The 23,189-nt window shown below is 43.0% G+C and overlaps 1 protein-coding gene across 1 annotated transcript; it reads left to right on the top strand.

Annotated features, from left to right (window-relative positions):
• Positions 1 to 6,611: 6,611 nt before the first annotated feature.
• On the top strand, positions 6,612 to 22,906 carry TRAF1 (TNF receptor associated factor 1; the record flags this gene model as incomplete). The annotated part of the gene is made up of 10 exons (XM_082492645.1): positions 6,612 to 6,820; positions 8,549 to 8,633; positions 12,383 to 12,481; positions 14,094 to 14,255; positions 17,756 to 17,827; positions 18,622 to 18,687; positions 19,393 to 19,830; positions 20,366 to 20,543; positions 21,106 to 21,254; positions 22,394 to 22,906. 10 exons carry the CDS (start codon positions 6,612 to 6,614, stop codon positions 22,607 to 22,609), a joined length of 1,674 nt encoding a protein of 557 aa, XP_082348771.1. The 3' UTR covers positions 22,610 to 22,906.
• Between the last annotated feature and the right edge of the window lie 283 nt (positions 22,907 to 23,189).

Below are 23,189 nucleotides of genomic sequence, written 5' to 3'. Positions count from 1 at the left end.
TGACCGAGACGGGTATACCACCAAGAAGCTTCTTAATGTAAAGAAGGTCTGCCTAGTTAGGTTGCCCAAAATCAGAGACAGGCTCAGTAATCTCTTAATGATATGTTACTCTGAAGTAGCACTCCTTATGGAAAACTATCAAGGCCACTATGAGAAACACTTTCATTCTCTCTAGCCTCTTCTCTTGAGGGTGTTTCCTTGGCTTGTATTGTGGAAACTGCTTTAGTGAGTGACTGAAATAAGATAAATCATAGAATCGTAGAATGGTTTAGGTTGGAAGAGACCTTGAAGATCATCTCGTTCCAACCCCCCTGCCATAGGCAGGGACACCTCCCACTAGACCAGGTTGCTTATACTGTCCATTTTATGGGTACTTTTTTTCTGACAAATGCTGAAGAGGTGCTCCAGAACATCTCTTATTTGGAAAATAAATAAATAAATAAATAGGAAGCTGAGGATACTACTATGTCACAGAGAATATGATCTGGAAAAAATCTTGAGGCAGAGCTGGGATGAAGAAAAAAAAATTGATTCCTGATGTCTCTTTCAGGATTACAGTCCAACTCTTATGGAAATTAGTGGGAAACTTTCCATCTCCTGTAATACAAGTTGGGCTGGGTTCTCAGGGTATCACCATAACAAAGCAGAGCTACAACTGGTAGTACGCACCGTCAGATATAACAAAAATATTTTAAAAGATTTTATTGTGGACAAGAGATTGAATTGTGGCAAAGCTGTCAAGTGTGCTAAGCATAACAATATATCAAATTTCATGATTCTTCATGTGTTTTTTTTTAAATCTTGAAGATGAATTGATGAAATCTCACAGGTACTCTGTTGTACTCCTATTTTCTGGGTAGTTTAAATCAGAAAAGAAGTTAAAGAACTACTTAATATCAGAGCTATGAACAGGCATGAATCTTGACTTGGAGCACTCTGCTCCAGTTCCTAGAAGTACTGCATCTCATGGGGATTGCATCTTTTACTAACAAGTTTTCCTTCCTGTGTTTTACCAATTTTTCAGGGTTTCCTAGAACATGTGCACATTTCCAGATAATTTATACTAACTGAAAATTATGTCTTCATAGACTGAAACATCCCTATCTCAAGCATCTCTCTGAAATGAGATTCTTAGCCCTGGAAATACTACTTGAACTACAATCTTTAAAACACATAGCATCTAAGCCTAAATTCCATATTTAAACGTACTAAGAAATCTGTTTCATTAAAAATCTCAAACCCTCAGATTAATTTAAAAAGATAATACTCAAATATATTCCCCTATGAGGTTATTTTCTTGGATGTAAAAATGATCGTTCACCTTAAATAGTAACACAGTGCACTGCAATGCTAAGCACTGGGGGAACAGCTCTACAATAAAGTCAAGCTTCAAATTTTAATCTCTTTCTGAGCCACATCCTGTTTTCGGTTAACTGATCTCATATGGGGGAAATTTACCAGAGGAAATATCTCTAGTTTGGAAAGTACCAAAAACTTATCTTTAGTTTCTTTGTGTAATTCAGCACCTTTTAAGACAGAGGTGTAATACTTTTGAGAAGTCTCAAAGCAAAAGAAAAGGAGTGAGATAACAGCACAGAAAGGAGGAGGCATATAGGCACAGAACAGAAACTGACCCATTGGTCTAACATTGATCTTTCTGAAATTATTAACTTACACATCTTGATATTCCGAAAGCTTAAAAAGCCATATCCAGAAATACTTTAAAAACTTTTTCAGAAACTAACTCACATCCTGGCAGAAACTGCCTGTGCCAGATTAACTTGCCATGAATTTTAACAACCCCAGTCATAAAGTAATGAAAGCAAATGTTTCAGGCTGTAAGGACGAAGGACTAAGACTGTATCACATTTTCCCCATAGACTTTAAACTTTAGTTAATATACGGCCCTGGTGACTGCACTTAGAGCATCTACAAATATACTTACAGCACAGAGAAGTAAAGAGAAGGAAGTGCAAATGAAGTGACATTACATGAGATTCTGCAAGTAAAGGGAAAGTCTTCTCACTCACATAGGTGGATGTTGACATTTAAACTGGAAGCCTTAAAAACAACTTTAATAATCATAGAATCATAGAATATTTTGGGTTGGAAGGGACCTTTAAAGGCCATCTAGTCCAACCCCCCTGCCATGAGCAGGGATGTCTTCAACTGGACCAGGTTGCTCAGAGCCCCGTCCAGCCTGACCTGGAATGTTTCCAGGGATGGGGCATGTCCCACCTCTCTAGGCAACCTGGGCCAGTGTCTCACCACCCTTAGTGGTGAATAAATTAATAAATTTTAACTAATAAATTTAATAAAACTGATATCCTTTTCCTCTTCCACAATTTCATTGCCAAATCTTATTAACATCCCAGCTCTTAAAAAAGGCTACACATGCAGGTGCCGTGGCTGTACACGATCAGATAATTGCGCACCCCAGTTGCTAAATTAGTCATTTTCTTGTGCTGTGTCAGCATTACCAAACTGCACACAATGCTTTTCTTCTGGTGAGATCCAAGTGCTTTACAAAACGAAGCAAATGTTATTCCCTCTTTACAGAGGAAGGTGGAAGCATTTACCAGGCCAGTGGTTTGTCCGACAACACTCCACTGCTGTATGGCAGTAAACCAGATGGGTACCCTAAAACTGGCTCTGCAGTTGGCTCCACCAGGCTTGTGCTTACTTCCCACTATAACAACACTTTCCCTTGCATCATCATTTTTAAACTTTTAAAGCTTCAGAAAAAAAAAAAATCATGTCACTTGTCAAAAGCCTGCGTAATTCAAGAGAAAGTAAAGAAAGGACTTTCTGACAAATTGAAGGATCAAATCCTTATTTTGGAAAGAGTCTGGTGTCCCGATTCCTGTGGGACTACAGGGTGGAACTGAAAATAGCGTGCGGCCCATAGGGGAATTAAAGAAATTGTGGCCATAAATGTAGGAAACTTTTGGGATAAACTGCTTGAAAGCATGGGACTTTTATTATGAAAAATGCCAGCCACCAGAAGATGGTCATTATTTGTCTCCAAGTCCCATGAAGGAACTAGCAAACAGCTGTGACAAGACATGGCCCACGCAGCAAACGCGTGCAGCATGTTCTCTTACAGACGGCAGAGCCTGAGAGGGTCGAGAAAACCAGGCAGCTCCTTGCCTTAAAGAGAGCAGGTACATTCTTACTGTGTTCTGAGTACATTTCTAAAATACTTCCTGTTATTTTCAATTTACCACAAAGATGACTGAAATTCAGAACCTCGATTATTTCGTATAAACATTTTTCATCTTGTTTTTTTGGTAATATTATGGGTTTCTCTAGCCCCTATTCTGCAACCAGTGCTAGGCTTGGAGCTTGCAATATCCTCACTGTACTGTATACTTACAAGATTAATTTTTCCTGTGTGTACATAGACTTCCCGTATATCACCTCTATAAAGGAGAAATATATATCCCACCCATGGACCTGGCTATCTTTTTAGAGGTTTTTCCTTGGGTGTATTTGGTTGTAAACTAAACTGCCCTTTCTAAGTCCAGAAAAATGTTTATTCTTGCTTTGTTTTAAATTGTCCTTTTGAGACAAAAAGTTAGAAGTTTAATGGATTTTTTTCAGGGAAATCATCATTAAACACAGTACGTGTGTAGCAGAACAACACATGAAAAAGAATAATGTGATATCATACAGGCAAACATAAGGGCTGAGTCACAGACAGCCGTGTGAGCGGAGTTTATGGATATTCTTCGCTTCTTCATGAAAACATGAACATAGCTGTTTATAACAATGTGAGGAGAAAAAATTTCTGGAATTAATTCCAATCTTTCTCTTAGCAATGCAACAAAGCACTACAGCATATACTTCACTTACTTGAAGGAGGGCTGTGTCTTGATCCCAGAAGCTGCCCTCCTTCCCACCTCCTATTCAATATAGTCTGGGTGGTATATTGTATTTGCTAATCTGTACCCATGTTGGGGGGCGGCGACCCCGGGCAGCTGTTCCAGATGTGGAACTGTTATGTGCGCACACACAGCACAGGAATGCGTTGGACTTCAGGCAGACTCTCGCTGGTGAATAACCACCTCCCCGTCAGCTTCCAGGCGGTCACAGGGCGCCTGGATGCGAACGCTGTTGTAAATGCAGCAGAGTAACGAGCCAAGTGAAGCATCTAGAGAACCACCTCCGCTTTTTATTTTTAATTTTCAGCTCGGACTCACCCCCTGTGGTATTCCCCAATTTTCTTTCACAGGGAAGAGCTGAACAGATTTGCATCTGCAACTTTCTCTCTTCTGACCCCATCCCAGCAGACAGGGTTGCAGCATGTGATTCCGTAATGAATTTGTCAGGGGGAAACGAGGACCTTCTTCTGATAGCGAAACTTTCTTGTGTAGAAATCTTTGCTGCACTGCCAGCTTCTTACAAGGATTTGCATGCGTTACTTCACTCGCCTTGCGTCAGCCTCGCGTAGTAAGCATGGTCTGCGTTTGGGGGCAGCGGGAGGGTTCCCCGCAGGGTTCCCAAGGGCAGCCGAGCCCCGGGCGGCGGGTCCCCCCCAGCACACTGAGAGGGTGCTTTCCGCGGTAACGGGCTCTGGGGAGGCAGAGCTGCTGTCCGAGCTGCCGGTCACCGGGTCAGATGGCCACAACCACACCAGTGTCAGGAACCCGCTAAGCACACAGATTCTCCGTTTCAGCTTTCCGGGGGGGGAATTTGCTCCCTCGGGCCTTTCCCTCGCCAATTCCCCATCCCGGTCGGCGCCGGTCACCCCTCCCGGGGGCTGAGGAGAGCCCGCGGCGGCCCTTCACCGGCGCGGGGCGGCGCTCCCCCGGCCCCGGGAAGGCCCTCTTCTCCCCGGCCCCGGAGGGGCACTTCGGGTTCCCCGCTCCTCCCGGCCTGAGCGAGGCAGCAGTCGCCGTAATTCAGCCGAGCCGCCCGGCTGCGTTTCCTCCGCCGGCGGCGGCGGCACGGGCGGCCTCCACCGCCCCGAGCACCGGCGGGGCCGGCACCGCCTCCCTCCCCCCCGCTCCGCGCTGCGGGGCCCGGCGCGGCCTGGGCCGCCCGCGGGGGCGGCGGGCTCAGGTAAGGGGAGCGGGGAGGGAGAACGGGCCCCGCCTCGGCTCGCCCGCCGCCTGGGCGCCTCCCGCCCGCTGAGGGGAAACCGCCCGCCGCCCCTCTCGGCCTCCGCGGGCGCACGGGCCTGTTCCCCGCAGCGCGGCCCGGAGGGGCGGCGGGAGGTGTGTGTGTGGGGGGGGCTGCCTGGGCCCCGAGGCCGCTCCGGGGACACCGGGGCCGCCCTCGCTGCTGCCTGCTCAGCTGCCGGCTGGGCTGTCCGCCCTGCCGAGCCGGGGACGGAGGGTGCCAGCCCAGCCGGGGCCCGCCCGACCCTCTCCCTGCCCCAGGGCGGGGACTTTACCCGGCGTTATCCATGTAAAATACCCGCGGGGGTTTTAAACCCCGGGCAGGAACCGGCGGGCGGTTTGTCATCTGCCCCATCCTCACCCGGGTACCAACCCACGACGCCTCCGAGACAGCCCCGTTCGCTGGCGGGCGCACGTTCGGTGTTGCCGGCTTTAATTTATGGTTCTTGGCAGGCCGCGCAGCCCCTGCGTTTGTTGCTAAGCTCCCCGTCAAGCGCCTGGAGAAGCCCAGGGAGTTGCCTAAGCCAGGCAACAGAACACGCTGTGTCTTCAAAGAGGAGTGCGATAAACCCGGGGATGCCCTCTGCACCGCGGCGGTCACAGCACTGTCCCTGTGCCTGGCCTGGCCCAGGCTGTCTGCCTTCGGTTTTACAGAGACTTGTTTGTCAGTGTTACTCTTGATAATACCGAGATGGGTTATTGTGTGTCAGTACTGTTATGGGAAAAAATAAGATTTGTAAAGGTATTTGTAAAGGATCAAACTGCGCCAGGTCCCAGGGTGAAAACTTTTCTTGAACTTCCCAAGCAACTGTGGAGACACCAGAATCTGTTCTGGTTGTATTTCCAAAAATACTCAACTGCACAGCTCTTGTTAACCAAATCCCATACTGACCGTGCATGACACCTTGGCATGCGTGGCTCAAGGCGTACCTGGTTAGAACACAAGCATTAAGCTTTTTGTGCACTTGCGTTTTCTTTTTTCATTCCGGCATTAGTTTTATGACTTCAGGAAAGTCACTGTAAACACATTGGTTGCTCAGTTTCTGCATCTGTAAAGTGTAATCATGAATTTTGGCTGCTGGGAATTGAAGGTGGTTGGGGATTTACTCTACAGGAAATAATTGTGATGTGGAGTGATGGAGTTGTAGCTCTAAGATGATGGCAATATTTACTTCATCTTTCTACAAGCTAAAAAACTCAGGAAAGAAAACCCCAACCCTTCATTTTAATACATTGTCCATTTTCATGTTGTGTTTGAGGGAAATTTTAAATCTGTACAGTAATTTCCTGCTGGTAACTAGTCAAACCCCACTGTGACATTTAGTCAGGCATGTCAGCTACAGACTCAATTGAACAGATCACTAGATTACTGGAGCTGCTTGTGGACTTTGATGCCTGATATATTCTCTCACATTAAAGTGAGCGTGTGCCAGCTTGTTTGAGCACCTTTTTTTTTTTCCCCTTATCTCTGACAGTCATTTACTTCAGATGGCTGAGAAAACAACCAGAGGCCCCCAGGATGTCCCCGGCTCTTCTCCTGATGAAAATGAATTTCCTTTTGGATATCCCACTAGCATTTGTGAGGATGTGCCTGATCAGAAGTACCTGTGCAGCAACTGCAATAACATTCTGAAGAAAGCCCTGCAAACGCTCTGTGGGCATAGGTACTGCTCAGCCTGCCTCTCCTGGATCGTACGGTAGGTCCTTGCTACAGACGGTCACAATGCCATGGCGAATTCTGTGGCTGCAAGTGCTCCTGAGAGCTGCGTCATGCCGCTGTGCTCAGGAGATGAGTCTGTGGCTACCTGGCCCGCCGGACCACAGCCGCTTCACTCTCTGGACGTACTTACCTGCGGTGGACTGTGGGCTGCTCTCTGCCTCCTTGTTGTTTCCAGTGTGAAAGTCTGCAGGGAGGGGAAGGCTGTAGTACTGGGCTTGACAGATGTCACTTTTTCCAGATGTAAGTGTAAGATAACGATACTGATTTAACCTTGAAGAACTAGTGCAAGGTTGACTTAATACTTCCATGGGACTTTACAGTCCTTTGATAAGTGATGTCATGGGGTTTTAATGAACATTATCTTAGAGGTTTTTTTTAATAACTCAGCAGCTGGGTCACTATATGTCAAAGTGCTGCTGCTGTGATGAACAATGACAACCATTGTCCTGGAGAACCTGAAAGCCAGGGGCTAGGTGGGAATTTGCTTTGATGGATTAGCTGCTTCTATCCTGCCTTTTCTTTGGACAATTATGCCTTGATCCGGAGCCTTTGGAAAAGGTTATGTCTGCCCTGCAGGTGAGAGGTGAAATTGCAGTACAGTTCTATGAATATGAGCTGCCTTTAGTGTGATGTTTTGGAAAACAGCAGCTGTCAGGATTCAGTGACTGGGCTTTAGTACTGGCTCAGTAAGTCTAAAGGCTGTTACTGCGCTTTCTCATGGATGTTATTAGTAAGCTAGTTTGCGTATGCCAGTTCATGCAGTCCTAGCTCTGATCACAGTGTGGGGCACCTGGGAAGCTGAGTCAATGCACTGGCCGCTTATGATTTGAAGATCAATGTATAATAATGTAAAAATGTACTGAAATTAATGTATTTGACCAACTTACATAAATCCATTACTGTAAATCTAGAAAAAAGCCCCTTAATGAAGCAACATACACTGTAAATTCAGAAAACTCTCAGCAGAACATAACCGGAATTGTTACGTCTTTCCACTAGAGTCTTCTAGCACAAAGGGAAACTGGCTCAAACAAGCTCATTAGTACAGTTGTACATTAGTACAGTACTGGTCATGCTCCAGTTGGATGGATGCTTTTCTGTTGAACTTCTTGGTCTGTGTTAGTTCATGATTTGCCTGGGTGCTAAACAGCACTGGGAATGAAATGACACCTCTAGTAAAGTTTTATTTTTCAATTTTCCTGTATAAAACTCTATGCTAAATATTTTGAGAGTAGATCAAAACCTTTTTTGGGTGCAGTAGGATGTTAACACGCTGGAACTCAGTTCTGCACTGGTTCTACTAGATCTTTGTAATTTGAAGTCTATATATCTGTTGGGGGGAAAATGGGTATTTTCTGTCTTTTAAAAGACTTTCGTTTTCATGTTACCTTTCCTACATGGTGTTTTTTTGCATAATTCATGAGATAAATAGTTTCCCAGTTTTATTGTTTTTTATCATCCAGGGTGCTCTTATTTTGCTGCGATACAGATAAGATTTATGGGCCTAGTCCTAGTCTTGAGGAATAGAACAGCGGGGTTTTTTTGATGTGTGTTCAAGAATTGGCCCTTTAATGGACAAGGTCTATGGATTCTGAGTGGAAATTACAATTTCCATGTTTCTAATTTGTATCAGTGTCTATACAAAGACGTCCTAAACTACAGTACACCAACTGATTGTTCTTTCTTTCTTCTTTCTTTTTGCCAGAAACAATAAAAATGCGATTTGCCAGAAATGTAAAGAGGAAGATCCCAGCACTTTAAGTGAGGGAAGCCTACTGGCAGAAGAAAGGGTAAGTTTTAGTTCACAGTTCATAAATTTATCATTAACCATTCTCTGGGCAACTCTAAAGTCATCAGTGGACTATGGTTTGGGAAGAAATAATATAAAATGTGACAGCAAGTGATAGTTACACATTTTAACTTATCCTTTCATCATTTGGATTTCCCACAGGTTTTGATTTATAAAGGTATAATGGCAGCCTTAGGACTTTCCAAGTCCATCGGGATCCGCAACATAAAATCCCATACTCTTCCATATAATTAACTTTTTATTGTCTCAGAGTAAACCGGTGCTTTCCTACTTGTGATATTATGTCTTAGCTGCTACTTACTATCCTTAGTAAGTACCCTGGGGATTTTCAGATCTCATGGTTTTCTGTACCCTCAAACACATTACCAAACTTACAGGTGGAGCATCTCTAAGAAAAAAAGCTTAAAGAAAAGAAGGGTGTTGGCCAGCTAGCCAGCTGTATTGCCTAGAAAGTATTTTGACAGCCAGGTTATCTGGAGGAAATAATGGAAAACATAGAGCTGAACATAATAATTGATAGAAACTATGCACTGGCAAACATTTCATCAGTAATTTAACAGTGCAGGTCTCTTTTGCTGTTGTGTGGCTTTCCAGGCAGACCACTGCGCTGTTCTATATCCTGAATGCAAACTGGGCCATAGGGCTCAGTCCCAGCTTGTCTTTTTCCCTCCTTTCTGACTACATGCAGGAATACCCAGACACACATTCTGTCTAAATTAGTTAGGGAAAACTGAAGCCCAATAGGCATCTGGCAGTGAGGTGAAGTTTAGGAAGCGGCTGCAGCAAAATAATGAATTTACAGTTGATGCTGAACTTGATAATATCTCAGAAAAAATCCTCAATTCTGCAATAAATTTTCCACTAACAGATTTTCACACATCATGTAACCGCAAATAGGTACCCTTATGAACTTCTTATTCTATGTTGACTGTCAGTTCTCTTACAACTTCGGTATTTCTCTGCTGTGGGATTCTCGCTAAGTCTGCCAGGACTTTCTGCAAAGTCTGTGGGTGGGTTGCTGTAAACAGGGTCCTGCTCTCGCAGGCTGATCTGCCTGGGCAGATTCTTATGCCTGTTGAGAGTGAAGCTGATCATCGTGAAAGCATGAGGATCTGCCTGTATAGATCAACTTACAACAAACGGTTGGAGTTTGTAAACCACACGAATAATGAAGATAATTTAGCAGGTTTATTCTTTGTATCTATTCCTGATAATCTCTGCTTTACCTTTCTTGTGGTTTTGCTTAATGTTTATTTCCTATGCTATCTGTTTAGGTGTTTATATTTTAAATAAGATACCTACACAAGGAAAAGAAAGTCCCTATCAGGGACTGTTTGCCTTAGCTTATTCCAAGATCTATTTCTATGGTAACTCCCATCCCTTCCCTGTTACACTGTTAATTTATAATCTTTTCCTATACAACATATACTTCAAGTCTTATTGCGGTGCTGTTCATCAGTATCAGTTACCGAGCATCTACAGGTGTCACTGAAATCAGTTAGAGGAGTGGGGGCATCCTCCCAAGCCTCTGCTCACACCCTATGTGCCGTCATTCATGGGACTGGCTTAGGGGACTGTTCTGTGCCCTGAACTGAGTACGAATCACTTGGGGCTCTGCCCTCTCTGGCTGTGTTGGAGCAACTGAAGATCCTGGTTCAGCTGCAGACCACTAGGTTTATCCTGGAAAGCTTTTGGTCTGATTGATCTGTTTGTTAAACTTGTCGCTAGCTGATGTTCCTGACCACGTGAGCTGTATACCGGGGTCCTCCCTTAGCTAGAGGCCATAAGGTACACATTGTGTGGGGCAGAGGAGTGCATCTGGCAGCGGTTTGTGGATGGGACCTCCACTTGTGTCACAGCCAGCTCTGGGACAGGTGGGACTGGGCAGATACGTGTGCCACGGCAGCCACCTGTGACCAACATCAGCAGTATCTTCCTTTGAAATAGCTTTAAAATGAAAGAGGGGAGATATGCAACTGCAATATATCAAATTAGAGAAAATATTTTCTGTTTCCTTCTGTTTGACCCAGAGCACTCATGTCAGTGAGAGTTATCCCATTTACTGTATGAGGGTCTGACTCAGGTCCCTAAAGAAGTTCTGTGCAAACTCAGGTTCCCAGATAAGAGGGCAGAGGTGCAGGTGAATATTTCGAAGCAGTGACCTGTGCAGATAAAAGAAGAGATGAGGATTTCCTGCCTTGCTTTTTACCGAGCAGTGTCCATAATGATTTAGCAACTACAAGTGTGAAACAAAAAGCACAGGGAGCGCACACAGCAGTAAGAAACCCATGTGCTGCTGGGACTGTCCCTGTAGTTAAATATATTTTAAATGATCTATTTTGTAATGTCAGGAAATTCCTGGAGTTTTTCTGTTATGACACAGGGGGAAAAAGCCACCATGTGCCTGATAACTTGAATTTCTTTTCTTTGATTTTGCTCATAAATTAGGCTAGAATGTCTTAGAGGATAGGGCTGGTATGCTTTCAGTAATTGTACATTGATTGCTAGCTTATTACGTATGCTCTTCCATATATACAGATGGAGCCAGACATGCTTTGTACAGCCTACGTGATTATTTTTTAATTCCTTGTTTGTGGAGTTGTTTGCAATTTGTGTGCAAAGTTCTGGACTTTGCTTGCAGGTTGAGATTAGGAAATGAGTTTCTATGAGACTGCATATAGAAATGTATCTCGTTGTTACCATTCGTGGAATTGGCTTCTTTTGTGTGATTTAATATGACAAATGTAGGTAAGTACAAATGTCTTGTATCTAGATATAAAAACAGAACAATCAGGAATGTTGATTCTGATAATTTTGTTTGCTTATTTTTTTAGCTTGTGTAGAATTTCAGTAACTTTGTGGAAATGTGGGCATCATTTGTAAATACTTTCCTCCCTCTCTTTGTAAAGTTCATCCCCCCAGTTCTTGCCGTACTTTGTGTTTTTACATGGGAAATCTGCAGTCCTCTGTATTGTGCACTTACCAACAGAGTTATCTAAAAACATGCTGTTAACTTTAGCAGGGCTCGTTCTTGTGTCAGTGTACCTATTTCGATTGTGCAAGATGTAATCTTAAAAATGTGTAGTGTTTCATAATTTACATAATAATAGTACATTTTTTCATGGTTAACGTAATAAAAAAATCTACGTAGTACAAAAAAAAAAACAACAACCCACTCACATATGGTTTACATTTCTTTAGTACACAGTGCCATAGTAAATGGAAACAGCCATGGTCGGAGAAATGTACTCTTACTGCAGAACAGTCTCAAGTCCTCTCTGCAGCACATTTAGGAGGTGTTAATGACCCCAATAATGAAATGCATTCATTATGAGTGGCACATCGAAGCACCCTATAGTTTGGGTCCTGTCAGCACATTCATTGCATGTAACATATTTCAGGCTTCTGTGAAAAGAAACTTAACATAATAGCTGTAGTTGGCTAGCCATATTTTCAGTAAATTTATATCACATCAAATAGTTTATTTTTGAACCGTATGGAAGAAATTATTTAATAATTATTTGGGCTTCTAATACACTAAGTTTAACTTGCTAGGTTAGAGAGTCTTATTGCAGTACATTTAAATGTACAGTACAGTAAATTAAAAAAAAAAGGGATATATCAAGATCTGAAATTTTGACACAGTCAAAATCATTTATTCCTATGTCAAAAAGGCATGCTGGAGTACTTTCTGACCAGTGTTTTTTCTTTACTGTGTTTACTTTCCAGGCTTTTGGTGATGCTGCCATTAATAAAGAGATTTCTGAACTCAAAGTACACTGTGTGACCCTTGGATGCAGTTGGTCTGGTATCATGAAAAAATTTGAAGTATGTTTAAAGGCAGTTTATTTAAATTAACGTGCACTCTTACTTGAATGGGGACAGAGAGACAATGAAACTAGGTTCTCAGCAAACACAAATTAATGCAACGTCATTAGAATCAGCAAAGGTATCATGATTTATACCGACAGACTGTCTAAAAACATGACATTAGCTTTAGTAGGGCTTTGACCAAATCCAGAACATCCTGAATGACTATGAAATTCATGTTGTACAAATTTACATCAACTATGATTTTCTTTTTCCAGTGGGTTTACTTATTATTTAGATGCAAGGATGCTACAAGTAGGTTTTGCCAGACCAGAATACTTCAGTCTCCAGGACTTTGTTATGGGCAATATCCTTAGTATGTTTTTATAGGAGAAATAATTTCCTCCCACGTAAATTACTCTTAAGGATTCAATGTGTTCATCACTCTTTTCAAACTGATGCGAAGTGCCCAGGTTAAATATTTAGATGGGTGAGATCTGTGAATCAGCCATGCAAATTAGAATAATGAAAAAATGCAATAATTCTGATACTAAAGCAGATCTATTTTGGTCTCCTGGTGTAGGAACAGAGGGTCTTTCTGCATTTGTAACAGGGAATCTGCTATGTACCTTGTGTGACTGTGTATCTGATAGGCATCTGAGGTGCTGCTGCCTTTTCTTTGCTAATTTTGCAGAAATTTTCTGTTTGAGTGTATTCCTCTTTAAGGAAGAATCTACCCAGTTTGCTTAGCTTCATAGTGTTGAGAATTGGAGCCCCTCTCAGCATGAATACATGGCAAAATTGATTTGAGAGTTGGGCGTGTGATTCAAATTGGCATTTCTGAGCCTGTTCTGTAGGGGACAGTCATCTCCCTTTAAAGACAAAATCAGTTGTGACACAGTGCCTACAGAAGCTTTGGTAAAAGAGGTCAGAGGAAATAGTTTTTACTGAAATACTGTGTTTTTAAGAATCTGAAAGTAGACCTGTTACATGTAGTTATGAATGAAGTAATGCCGATATTTTTCCTTGTTGAGATGAGAGGATGCAAATAATGAAAAGGAAAGGTTTTAAAAGTGATTTTTAATATAGTTAAGGGTTGTGTCCTAATTGTTGCACAGAAGGTGTCACATGTCCATTGTTTTATGCTATGCAGAGATGGCAGCAGACGAACCACATTCATCCTTCCAGGCAGAGCAGGGTGGTTTCAGTGCTCAACCCCCCCACCAAACCCCACCAAAAAAAAGAACCCACCCCAACCAAAAAAACAACCCCCCGAATAAAAAACCAGGCTAAAAGTTAGGGATCCTCTAAAACAAGGCAAAAAGCTGGGACCAGGATCATGTTATTTTCAAACAAAAGCACTAGGGAGACGGCTCAAGGGAGAGCTCATGTTTAAATTTATCAAAAGTTGGTGGTTGTTGTTGTTGCTTTTTTAAGTTAAGAATTAAGAAAAAAGCCACAGTAAAGTTGGTGAATTTTTCATCAGTAATCTCGGTAACATTGTGGAGTGGGACTTTACCTAAGATTAGCAGAAGTGCAAAGCAAGTATCCAGGCTGGCAGAATGAGGATTATTTGTAGATTAATGCATGTCTGCAGTTTACATTGTGCTTTATAACTTTTTACTTCCAGGAGCATCAGAGTTTATGTGAATATGCTTTAATCCCTTGTCACACTGGTTGTGGACACGTGGTGATGAGAAAGAAACTTGCAGATCATTTGGAAAATGGATGTGTTAATAATGTGACAATGTGTCAGAAGTGTAAGCGGAGCTTATCCAGTACTGAATACCAAGTAAGAGCATTTCTCTGTTTCAAATGAGGGCTTTATATTAATGGCTTAAATAATCTGTCATGACGTTTTTCATCCTGATTTCATGAATGCTCGTGCACTTGGAGAACATATAGTTTTCCTGAGTTTGCTAATTTTGCCATGCATGTGTTGGAGGGAAAGATAAGCTGTATTTGATAGTCTGCTTGTGATGTTACAACACAGAGGGAAGTATCTGTGTGCTCATCCAGTGCTCAGGCAGCCCATGTTCCACCTCCTGTCTCAAAGCGTGTGTCCCAGTATGAGGTGGGTAAGAAGCAGAAGGACACAGACAGCGGCAGGGAAGAGATCTTGAAAGTGGCTGGAGTTTTACTCAAACTGCCCCAAAATTTGTCAAGCAGGCTTTTGTCTGATAGTATTTCTATTAGATGTGACCAGGTATAACTCTCCAAATTAGCAGCAGTGTCCCTACAGACCAGGAAGAGCATACTCTGAGTCTGCCAGAAATTTCTCAGTGACTATTTAAACATATTTAATTTATATTTTTTATGTTTAAGTTGTGTTTCCCACTGTTGTGACAGGGACTTGCAAAATGTATGTGTGTACAGCCTGTATCTATATCTACACAGGGTAACGCTCTGTCCCCAGCATTTGCTCAAAATCCTCTTCAAAACAGCCTTTTTTTTTTTTTACAGAAGAATGTCATTGATCATCGAACTTTTAAATTTGTGTTATTAAACCTTTTCCATTCTTTCTTAGAAGTAATAACTTAGTCAGTGCTCAAAATTCTGATAGCAGGGCAATGTTATGTGTTACTGACTTGCAGATTTTAAGTGCCTTTATACATTCATTTTATCTTAAAAAAAAGGTACTCCTTATTTTTACCCATTTTTGTAGATGTGGCACAGTACAAATTCTGGGAGTGGTCTGAGGGCATAAAGTGAGCTAGTAGAAACTCTTCCGTGGAGCTGAAGGAGGAAATGGTGTGGTGGGGCAGATGAAAAGTGGTAGAAAATTATCTGCTCTTGTATGAAGAGATTGCCGAAGATACAGCTTCAGTGGCACACTTCGCAGCCTCATGATGGAAGGGCATCGGCTGTTGTTTACATTTTGTGATTAAAAACTCCTGGAGCAAAGCAATAGCGGCATGAATGAGAGATGCCCTACGCCTGCTAACACCGCTATGTGTCTTTTGATTTGAAAGCTCTGAGAACAACCCCACCTAACTTCTGACCCTGTGGGCTCTGTTATCACAGAACGTGTTGCTGGGGTGACACTCTTTTGGGGTGTAGCCGAATGAATATTGTTCCCTCCAGATGATTTAAAGAGAATAATTGCCAGCCTTGGAGTTTTGTCCTGGAATGGGGGCATAGTGATCTAAGACTGACGTGGCAGGAAGGTTGGGAATATCTCAAAAATGTAGCCCAAAGTAAATAGTAGTGGATAGCTTTGCCCGTCGTAACTGTCACAAATTTATGCCTTTCCAAATACTGAGCTGTAAGATTTACTCAGCACGGGGGTAACAGTCCCTCTGGGGTAAGAACAAGGCGCTCTTGCTAAAATGTGCTTCTTGGGAAGCTTTTGCCTCTGCTCTTCATATCTTACTAACTCTTACAGAGAGAGAGAAGAATATCTGGACCCAGGCACATTTTACCAGGGCTAAATCCAGTGTTTCAGACAGACCGTAAATACCAGAAGGTGGCAACGCTTAATCCCTTTCAGCCTTCTGTAAGTGCAGTATGCGGGCTGGGGAGGAAACCCGAGCTGCCAGAGCGTTCCCTGAGCACCTTTCTCTGTTCAGAGGTCTGTGATACCACAGATCCACCTCAGCGGGCTTCATTTTCCTGCAGTAAAGAACTGTTTTCCTCCCACTCATTCCGGTTAGCTATCATCTAATTAATTTTTTGGTTAGGAAACCTTGGCAACCAAGCAGGGGATTGGCCTTGAGATGCTGATTTTTCTCTGCCCGTCTTAGTATTTGTAAAATTGGAATTTTGCTGGTTACGTGATCTGCTTCATTAAATTTGCAGTTACGTGGCATATGAATTTTGATTATTTGTGTGTATTCCATTTATCCACAATCCTCTGGGAGCACACAGTAAGTTTTGGGCACTGCTGTGGTGCTCTCTGTCTTGGCCAATCAGTTATTGGTCTTGTGATTTTTGCATTTCCATATTTTAAAGAAACTTCTTACCAGCCCCTCTCCCCCTCAAGAAATCAGCGCTCTGAAGGAGTCAAATAGCAGAAAGGAATAAAATAAAGGCATACTTTGTGCAATAGCTAAGATGCAGAGTATTAAAAATGAGTTAGAGAGTGAGAAAAACCTATGGCTGTATTTCTGAGGATCAAAAGAGAAACCTTAGGACTCTTTGCAGGGGAGACTTGAGGGTTGCTGCAATGGCTTTATCAGAAAATTTCTAGACTGCTATATGAAATGTACTGGCAGGGAAAGGCATTTATAAAGATTAAAGACAGCCCCCCTGAACACTATGAATGGAAAGCTGACAGTTGCTGTGTTAAATACACATATTACAGTCGTATGAACCAATGGCAGGAGGATTACTTTACCCTTCTTGGAGCCAGAAATGGCAGGAAGTCTCCTCTGAGTGGTAATGCATTTTGCATTAGCACATCATGATGGAAAATTTGGATTCCAGCCTCCGAAATGTTAATAAGCAGGATGCAAGAAGGGTCTGCAAATTAAGCAAACTATATGGAGTCAATGCAAGAAGAGTTTATATTTGGGTTTCCTGTATATTTGCTTTCTGTTCTGCAATCCACCTGCATGTCATCGCATATATATGTGTGTGTACCTATATGTGTGCGTGAGAGTGTGCATATAGCTGTGGCTTGAACTGGGCAAGACTTGTACATTGCCAATCTTGTATCAAATTTCCCAGGGTGACCTTGCAAAGCATCTGTAAGTAGTTTCCAAAAGCTTTGGGCCCCACAAGCGAAAGATCACACTTTGTACTTCCACTTAACAGGTATTGCATCTGGAGATCCGTCACCGAACACGCCTGCTAGGCTGAGAAGAAGAGCAGTCAGCTTAGAGGCTGAGCTTGGGAAACCTCTGAGTCTGCAATTCATCGTACAGGGGACAGCAGAACCCACTTTTAGCAGATGTGCTTTCGTCCCCAATTTCTGAACGTTATTTCCTCTAAAAAGAAGCCAGAGAACTCTGCAGCCTATTGCGTAGCGAGGCCCAGAGCGGGCAGTCTCTGGACAGGGGTACAGGATTTTGCACCGTGTGTTGTGGAGCTCGTAGTGCTCCTGGGGAAGTTACCTTTCCTTCCTTTACTCTTCCTTAAATCCACACCTTCCAAGAGAAAAGCAGGAAACTTATTGTAACCTTTTTCTTCCATAACACAGAGTTTCTTGTAGAAAAGCCTCCCAAATCCCTAGGTTTCTGTAAAATGGGAATAGCAATCCCAAACACCAGCTTTGTTTCAAAGCCTTGTAAAGAAAGATGCTCAATGATTTTATTAACGTACTGAATTCTTTCCTTCTTGTTTTAATGGCAGGAACATTCATGTGAAGGCAATTTATGTAAGGAACAGAAACGTGTGCAAACAGAAACACCATCAAAGGAAAAGGTGGGTAAAAGATGGGTGATTGCAATGCAGCTTTATTTCAGTTCATAAAAGTATCACTTGTTCATTTAGATTAAATGAAAATCTGAGAACATCTTCAGATATGGCAGTGATTTGGGTGCTTTTTACATCCCAGTATAGCTCTGCTGACTACCTTCTCTTCCCTGCTCCCACAATTACTTTATTAAATTATCTTCTCAATTAATCTTACAAAAAAGGGGAAAAGGTTTTTTTTTTTCCTTTCAAATATTTGTGGAGACCCACATGAGCAAAAGAAGAACATGCTGTATAGCAGCATATTGGAAGAGACATGCATTGGTTGTGAAAGGGACTACATTTGAACGTCACTTAGAGCGTTTGGTCTGATAGATCCATTCATTCCCAGGACGTGCGGTACGACACAGCTCTTCTGTGCATTCTCAACGAGCAGGCAGAGGGTGGGAGAGGCTGCCTGCGTGGTGTTACCCATTGTGGTGGGCCACTGTGCTTATTGGCAGCTTATTTATGAGTTATTACTAGGAGACCGCTGTGGTTTGTTAAATTATGTTGTATCATTATGGAGTCTGTTAGACAGACACTTAACTGTCAGGCTGCGTGCAAGAAATTTGCAATCAACCACACTCTTGATTGATTCACTAACGAATTTTCAAAGCTCGTTGGACATTGTAACCTGTGGTAATGCCTTGACTTAACCTGATTTATCCTGCTGGGATTGCGGCCTAGTTGTTTGTAGGTAAATAGAAGAATCCCTTCCAATTGGTATTTGATTATTTTCTTTCCTTTTTTTTTTCCAACAGAACCTCTCTACACCCTTAATCAACAAGGATGGATGTCGTTTTTCTGAAGTCGGCTGTTCATTTAGGGTGAGTGAAACGGCTGCTTTTGGGAAGGTCTCAAATGGCGTACAGCTCCCCACTGTACCTTTGGTCTCGCCAGCCTCTGTGTTCAAGGTAGTAGGCTTTGATTTCAGTTTATCTTTAAGAAAAGAGAGAAAGTCTGCCCGCTTGCAGTAGATCAGCAGAGGTGATGTTGGAACTGCCATGGGTACACAGCGTGGGTAAGGTGCAGTTCAGCCTGCGATACTCTTTATCTTGCACTGTGCATTCACTTCAGATGAAAATAGATGTTTGTTACAATTCTGCTGTTCTTCTGTTTTGGGTATTCCCTTCAGGGTAACATGTCTTAAAACAGTAATGGGGCTTCTTTGCATTTCAGTTGGCATCTGTTGCCTTGTCTCATCTTTTGTGCACAGCGTATATATCAAATTTGGCTTATTTGGGAACCTTGCTGGGACTCTGCCTGGCAACTTGTTTAATCCAGAAATTGTAGGGAATTGTTTTCTTTTTACGTAGCACGTGTACACAGCCTAAACTGATCGTTGGAGGGCTGGTTGGTTTTCCTCTCTTCGTGTCTCCTCTGAGAGTCAGCTGCTGTGTAGCGGGACCTGTATCTCACAGCTTTTCCATCCGTGGCTCTCCCAAGAAGTTGAAGGGAACGTTGCTTGATTTGGCCTCAGGCCAATTACGGTAGTTGTTTGGAAAGTGTATTGACAGTATCTCTTCTTACAGGGAAGCAAAGAGAAGATAAAGGAGCATGAGAAAACTGCAGTTGGAGCCCACATGCTGCTTCTGCTGCAGCACATAAAGCAACTGAAGGCGAGCTTGTGCGCTGCTGCCAAAGCTGCAAACGGTTTCATCCCGCAGTCAGAGCTGAATGTGAATGGTGCAGGAAAAAGCATCTCTGATCTGCAGATCCCGGGGGGCCTGGAAAGCAATGGGGATCTGGAAGTAGACTGTTTTCCTGGATCTTCTGTTTCTGAAGATGAATCTGTTCTGCAACAACTTGTGAGGGAGAAAGTGATTTCTGAGCTAGAAAATAAGCTGCACGTGTTTGAGAATATCGTGGCAGTGCTCAATAAAGAGGTGGAGACCTCTAATTTGGAAATCACAGCCTTTCGGAGACAGAGTGAACTCGATCAAAATATAATACGAGGCCTAGAACTGAAGGTAAATAGTTATGATAAGCATTGTCTGGTGCTTGTTCTATAGACGATAACAAATATTTACACATATCAGAGAGAGGTGGTGTAGAGATCAGGACAGGGATGGGAACAGGAATTTGAGCTGTGAAGTGTTAAGTTCTGGACACATCTACAGGATCCTTTTGTTGTTTTGGATAAATTTTCAAATGGGGATCTCTTAATATTTATTATCTAAATCTGTGTTTAGATACTTGGATAGTCCTGAGAGTTTTGAACGTTCAGAATTTCATAGAATCATCAATCAGAATTTGCCATGATCAGACTGTGAGCAAACAAGACAGCTGTTTTAATTGACAGATCCTCTTAAAGCAGCATTATGCCTGGAGGACCGAACAACCATCTATCCATTTTTTTGCCTTATGTGCTGGTATATAACTGTCACTTGAAACGAAATCAAGGGAGACTCTCCAGAACATGACGTCTCCAGAACGATTCTGCCATTTCTGCAGCATGACAGCCTGGAGAGGGGAGTTGATTGAAAACTGATCTGTTTTTTCTAGGTTGCAGAGTTGCACCGGTGCCTGACGCAGAAGGATGCAGGCCTGAGCAGTCTTCATAAGAGTCTTCTGTTCTCCGAGCAAGCTTCCTACGATGGGGTCTTTCTGTGGAAAATAACAGATGTTGGCAGGAAGTTACAAGACTCTGTGACTGGAAGAACAGTCAGTTTGTATTCACCAGGTAAAACACGACATATATGTGTGTTAGCAAAACCCAGTCCTTTAGAAAACCTACCGATTTCTCTAGAACGGTGCTTCTTTCTGCTCATGTGGACAGGTCCTTTGAAATGGCTCCTTAAGCTAAAATGCTGTTTATGCAAAGACTTCATGCTCTCCTGCCTGCAATTCAGGGCAGGTGTGATGTGCTCATCCAGAGAGTTGTGTTCTATTCTGGGCTTTCATTTTGCAATTTGCCCTCTGCCGCAGCTACTTGCAGTGACATCTGCTGGATCTGTCTCGTCTAACCCACGGCTGGGTGCTTATGCTACCGAATGGCTTTCTGCGGCAGTTATCTCCCATGTGAGAAGTAATTTGATTAGTAATTTTTCATGGAGGCGTGAGGCACTAAAAGTATTCCAGCCACTGGATTTTCATTGCTTACAATCTCCAGGGTGTACTGATTTGTCTGTTCTCATCTCTGTGATAGCAAAACATGTCATACACTATCTTTTCCGATATGTCAGAAGACTCGTTATGTCTTTTTTTCAAAGGAGGCTTTACTAATGAAGAGTTCTGATTTTCAGCTTTCTACACTGCAAAGTATGGCTACAAGGTCTGTCTGAGGGTTTATCTGAATGGCGATGGGACAGGAAAAGGAACCCACGTGTCCCTGTTCTTTGTTGTCATGAAAGGAGACTACGATGCGCTGCTCCCGTGGCCTTTCAGACACAAGGTAAGAAGGGCAACCTTTTCGGATCTGATCCTAGCGTAAACCCAACGCTTCTCCCAGTGAACACAAGGGGACTTTTGAGTTTAGTGGAAGTTAGAGCGTTTTCCCGTTTTCCTCTCCCATGGCTATTAGCCAGACTCAAATCTTGTGTAATAATTTGTCTCTGAAGGGAGTGATTTGCACTCAGGGAAAGCCGCTCTTACCGAGATTCCATACTTTGCCTTGTAGGATTTTCAAGCACCAGAATACTGGTGTCTGAAGCCTCCCAACCTGCGTCCACCTGGGCTAAAGCCAGAGACGCATTTTTTCCTGGCTCTTGCTATACATAGATAATAGCAATTTATGAGGGAATTACGATTTTCTGTCTGAAGCACAGGTGTCAGAAACATGACATTAGAGTTCTACTTACAAATGTGCCATAGATGTCTTATGTGATCCTGATCTTATTTTTTCTCATTTTATAAGTGTAATCTGATAATGGCAGCAATGGTTAGAAAAGCAGTGAAAGTACGCACAGGGCTCTGATCTCTGTTCTCGCACTTGCCTTCATGTGGTAATAATTCCGTAAACCTTTCACATAAATAGCCGCACTACTGTTTAGCAGCCAAAAAAAAAAAAAAATCAAAGTTCCCAGTCCTCACTGCATTAAAAATTATTGCACACATTTCACATTTAAAGCTAAAGAACAGTGAGTTAATAACAGTGGTAATGAGATGGGGAGGTTCTATACTGGTATTTAGGTTGTGTCTTTTACATATTTGCGTACAGGCAACTGAGCTGTTTCTTTTCATTCCAAACCACAATAACAGAATGAACGTAATGGCTGTAACCAAACTCCGGGTTTAAGTTGTCAGGAGAGAGAGGAAAAAGTTTTTGGACTCTGCAGTTCTGAACCAAGAAATAATTGCTTACTTTATTTAATTTTATTTTATTTTGCAGGTGGCAAAGTTTTAAATACTTCACCTGGGAACTATTAGAATCTCCTTTGTTCACATTAACTGAACTTGCAGATTGTGAAACATTCAATTATAATTTGTACTTAATTATCAATAGAGATGCAGCATGTTTGCACTTCTGTCTCTGATATTTTCTGGTTTATTTTTCCATTCAATAGCTCATCATTGCTGCATTCTGTTTTTCAGGTCACGTTTATGTTGCTTGACCAAAATAACAGGGAACATATTATTGATGCATTTCGCCCAGACTTGACTTCTGCTTCGTTTCAGAGACCAGTGAATGACATGAATGTTGCAAGTGGCTGTCCCATGTTCCTCCCTCTGTCCAAATTACAGTCACCTAAATATGCCTATGTGAAAGAAGACACGCTTTTCCTTAAATGTATTATAGAAACAAATTAGTAAATCTTGAAATACGAGTGTCTGGTAAATCACCCACTGAATTTCATTAGTTTACAAGAAAAAAAAAATATCAGCTTGAGACCTTGTATTAGTTTTCACGTGCACACAAAATCCAGAGAGCCTCAGCCTGTGCTCCGCTGAATCCGTTCACATCAGCCGCGGAGCTGCCTGCTGGAGTTAGCTACTGCGGGGCACACCGAGCGCTCCCACCCGTGCCCCGCCGAGCGTGCTATTGCAAATGAGAACTGTGATTATTTCATCAAAACGGCTGATACTCCTGGTTTAGGTGTAGGTTACAGTCCCCCCCCCCTCCCCTCGCAGATGCACTTGTGGAAAAGGCGCTGTTCTTCCCGCGCCCCATCCCGCTGCGTGGGCCGTTCCGCCCGGGCGGCTGGCATGGCGTGCGGCCCCGGCTGCCTTCGAGCGTCCTTGGGTTCGTAGGTTTGTGGGATGCGAGGGGTGAAGCCGAGCTTTCCCCAGCCTCCGGCAGTACCGCAGCGTGCGGCTCCCCTTCCTGGGAGGTACGGAGCGAGCACCTGTCGGACTGCGCTGGCTGCCAGCCCTGATGTGGGATTTTGGC

This window comes from Vanellus vanellus, assembly GCF_965231255.1.
Source record: "Vanellus vanellus genome assembly, chromosome: 18".
NCBI lineage: Eukaryota > Metazoa > Chordata > Aves > Charadriiformes > Charadriidae > Vanellus > Vanellus vanellus.
The sequence above is the reverse complement of the archived record's forward strand: the minus strand, read 5'-3'. Positions and strand labels throughout refer to the sequence as shown.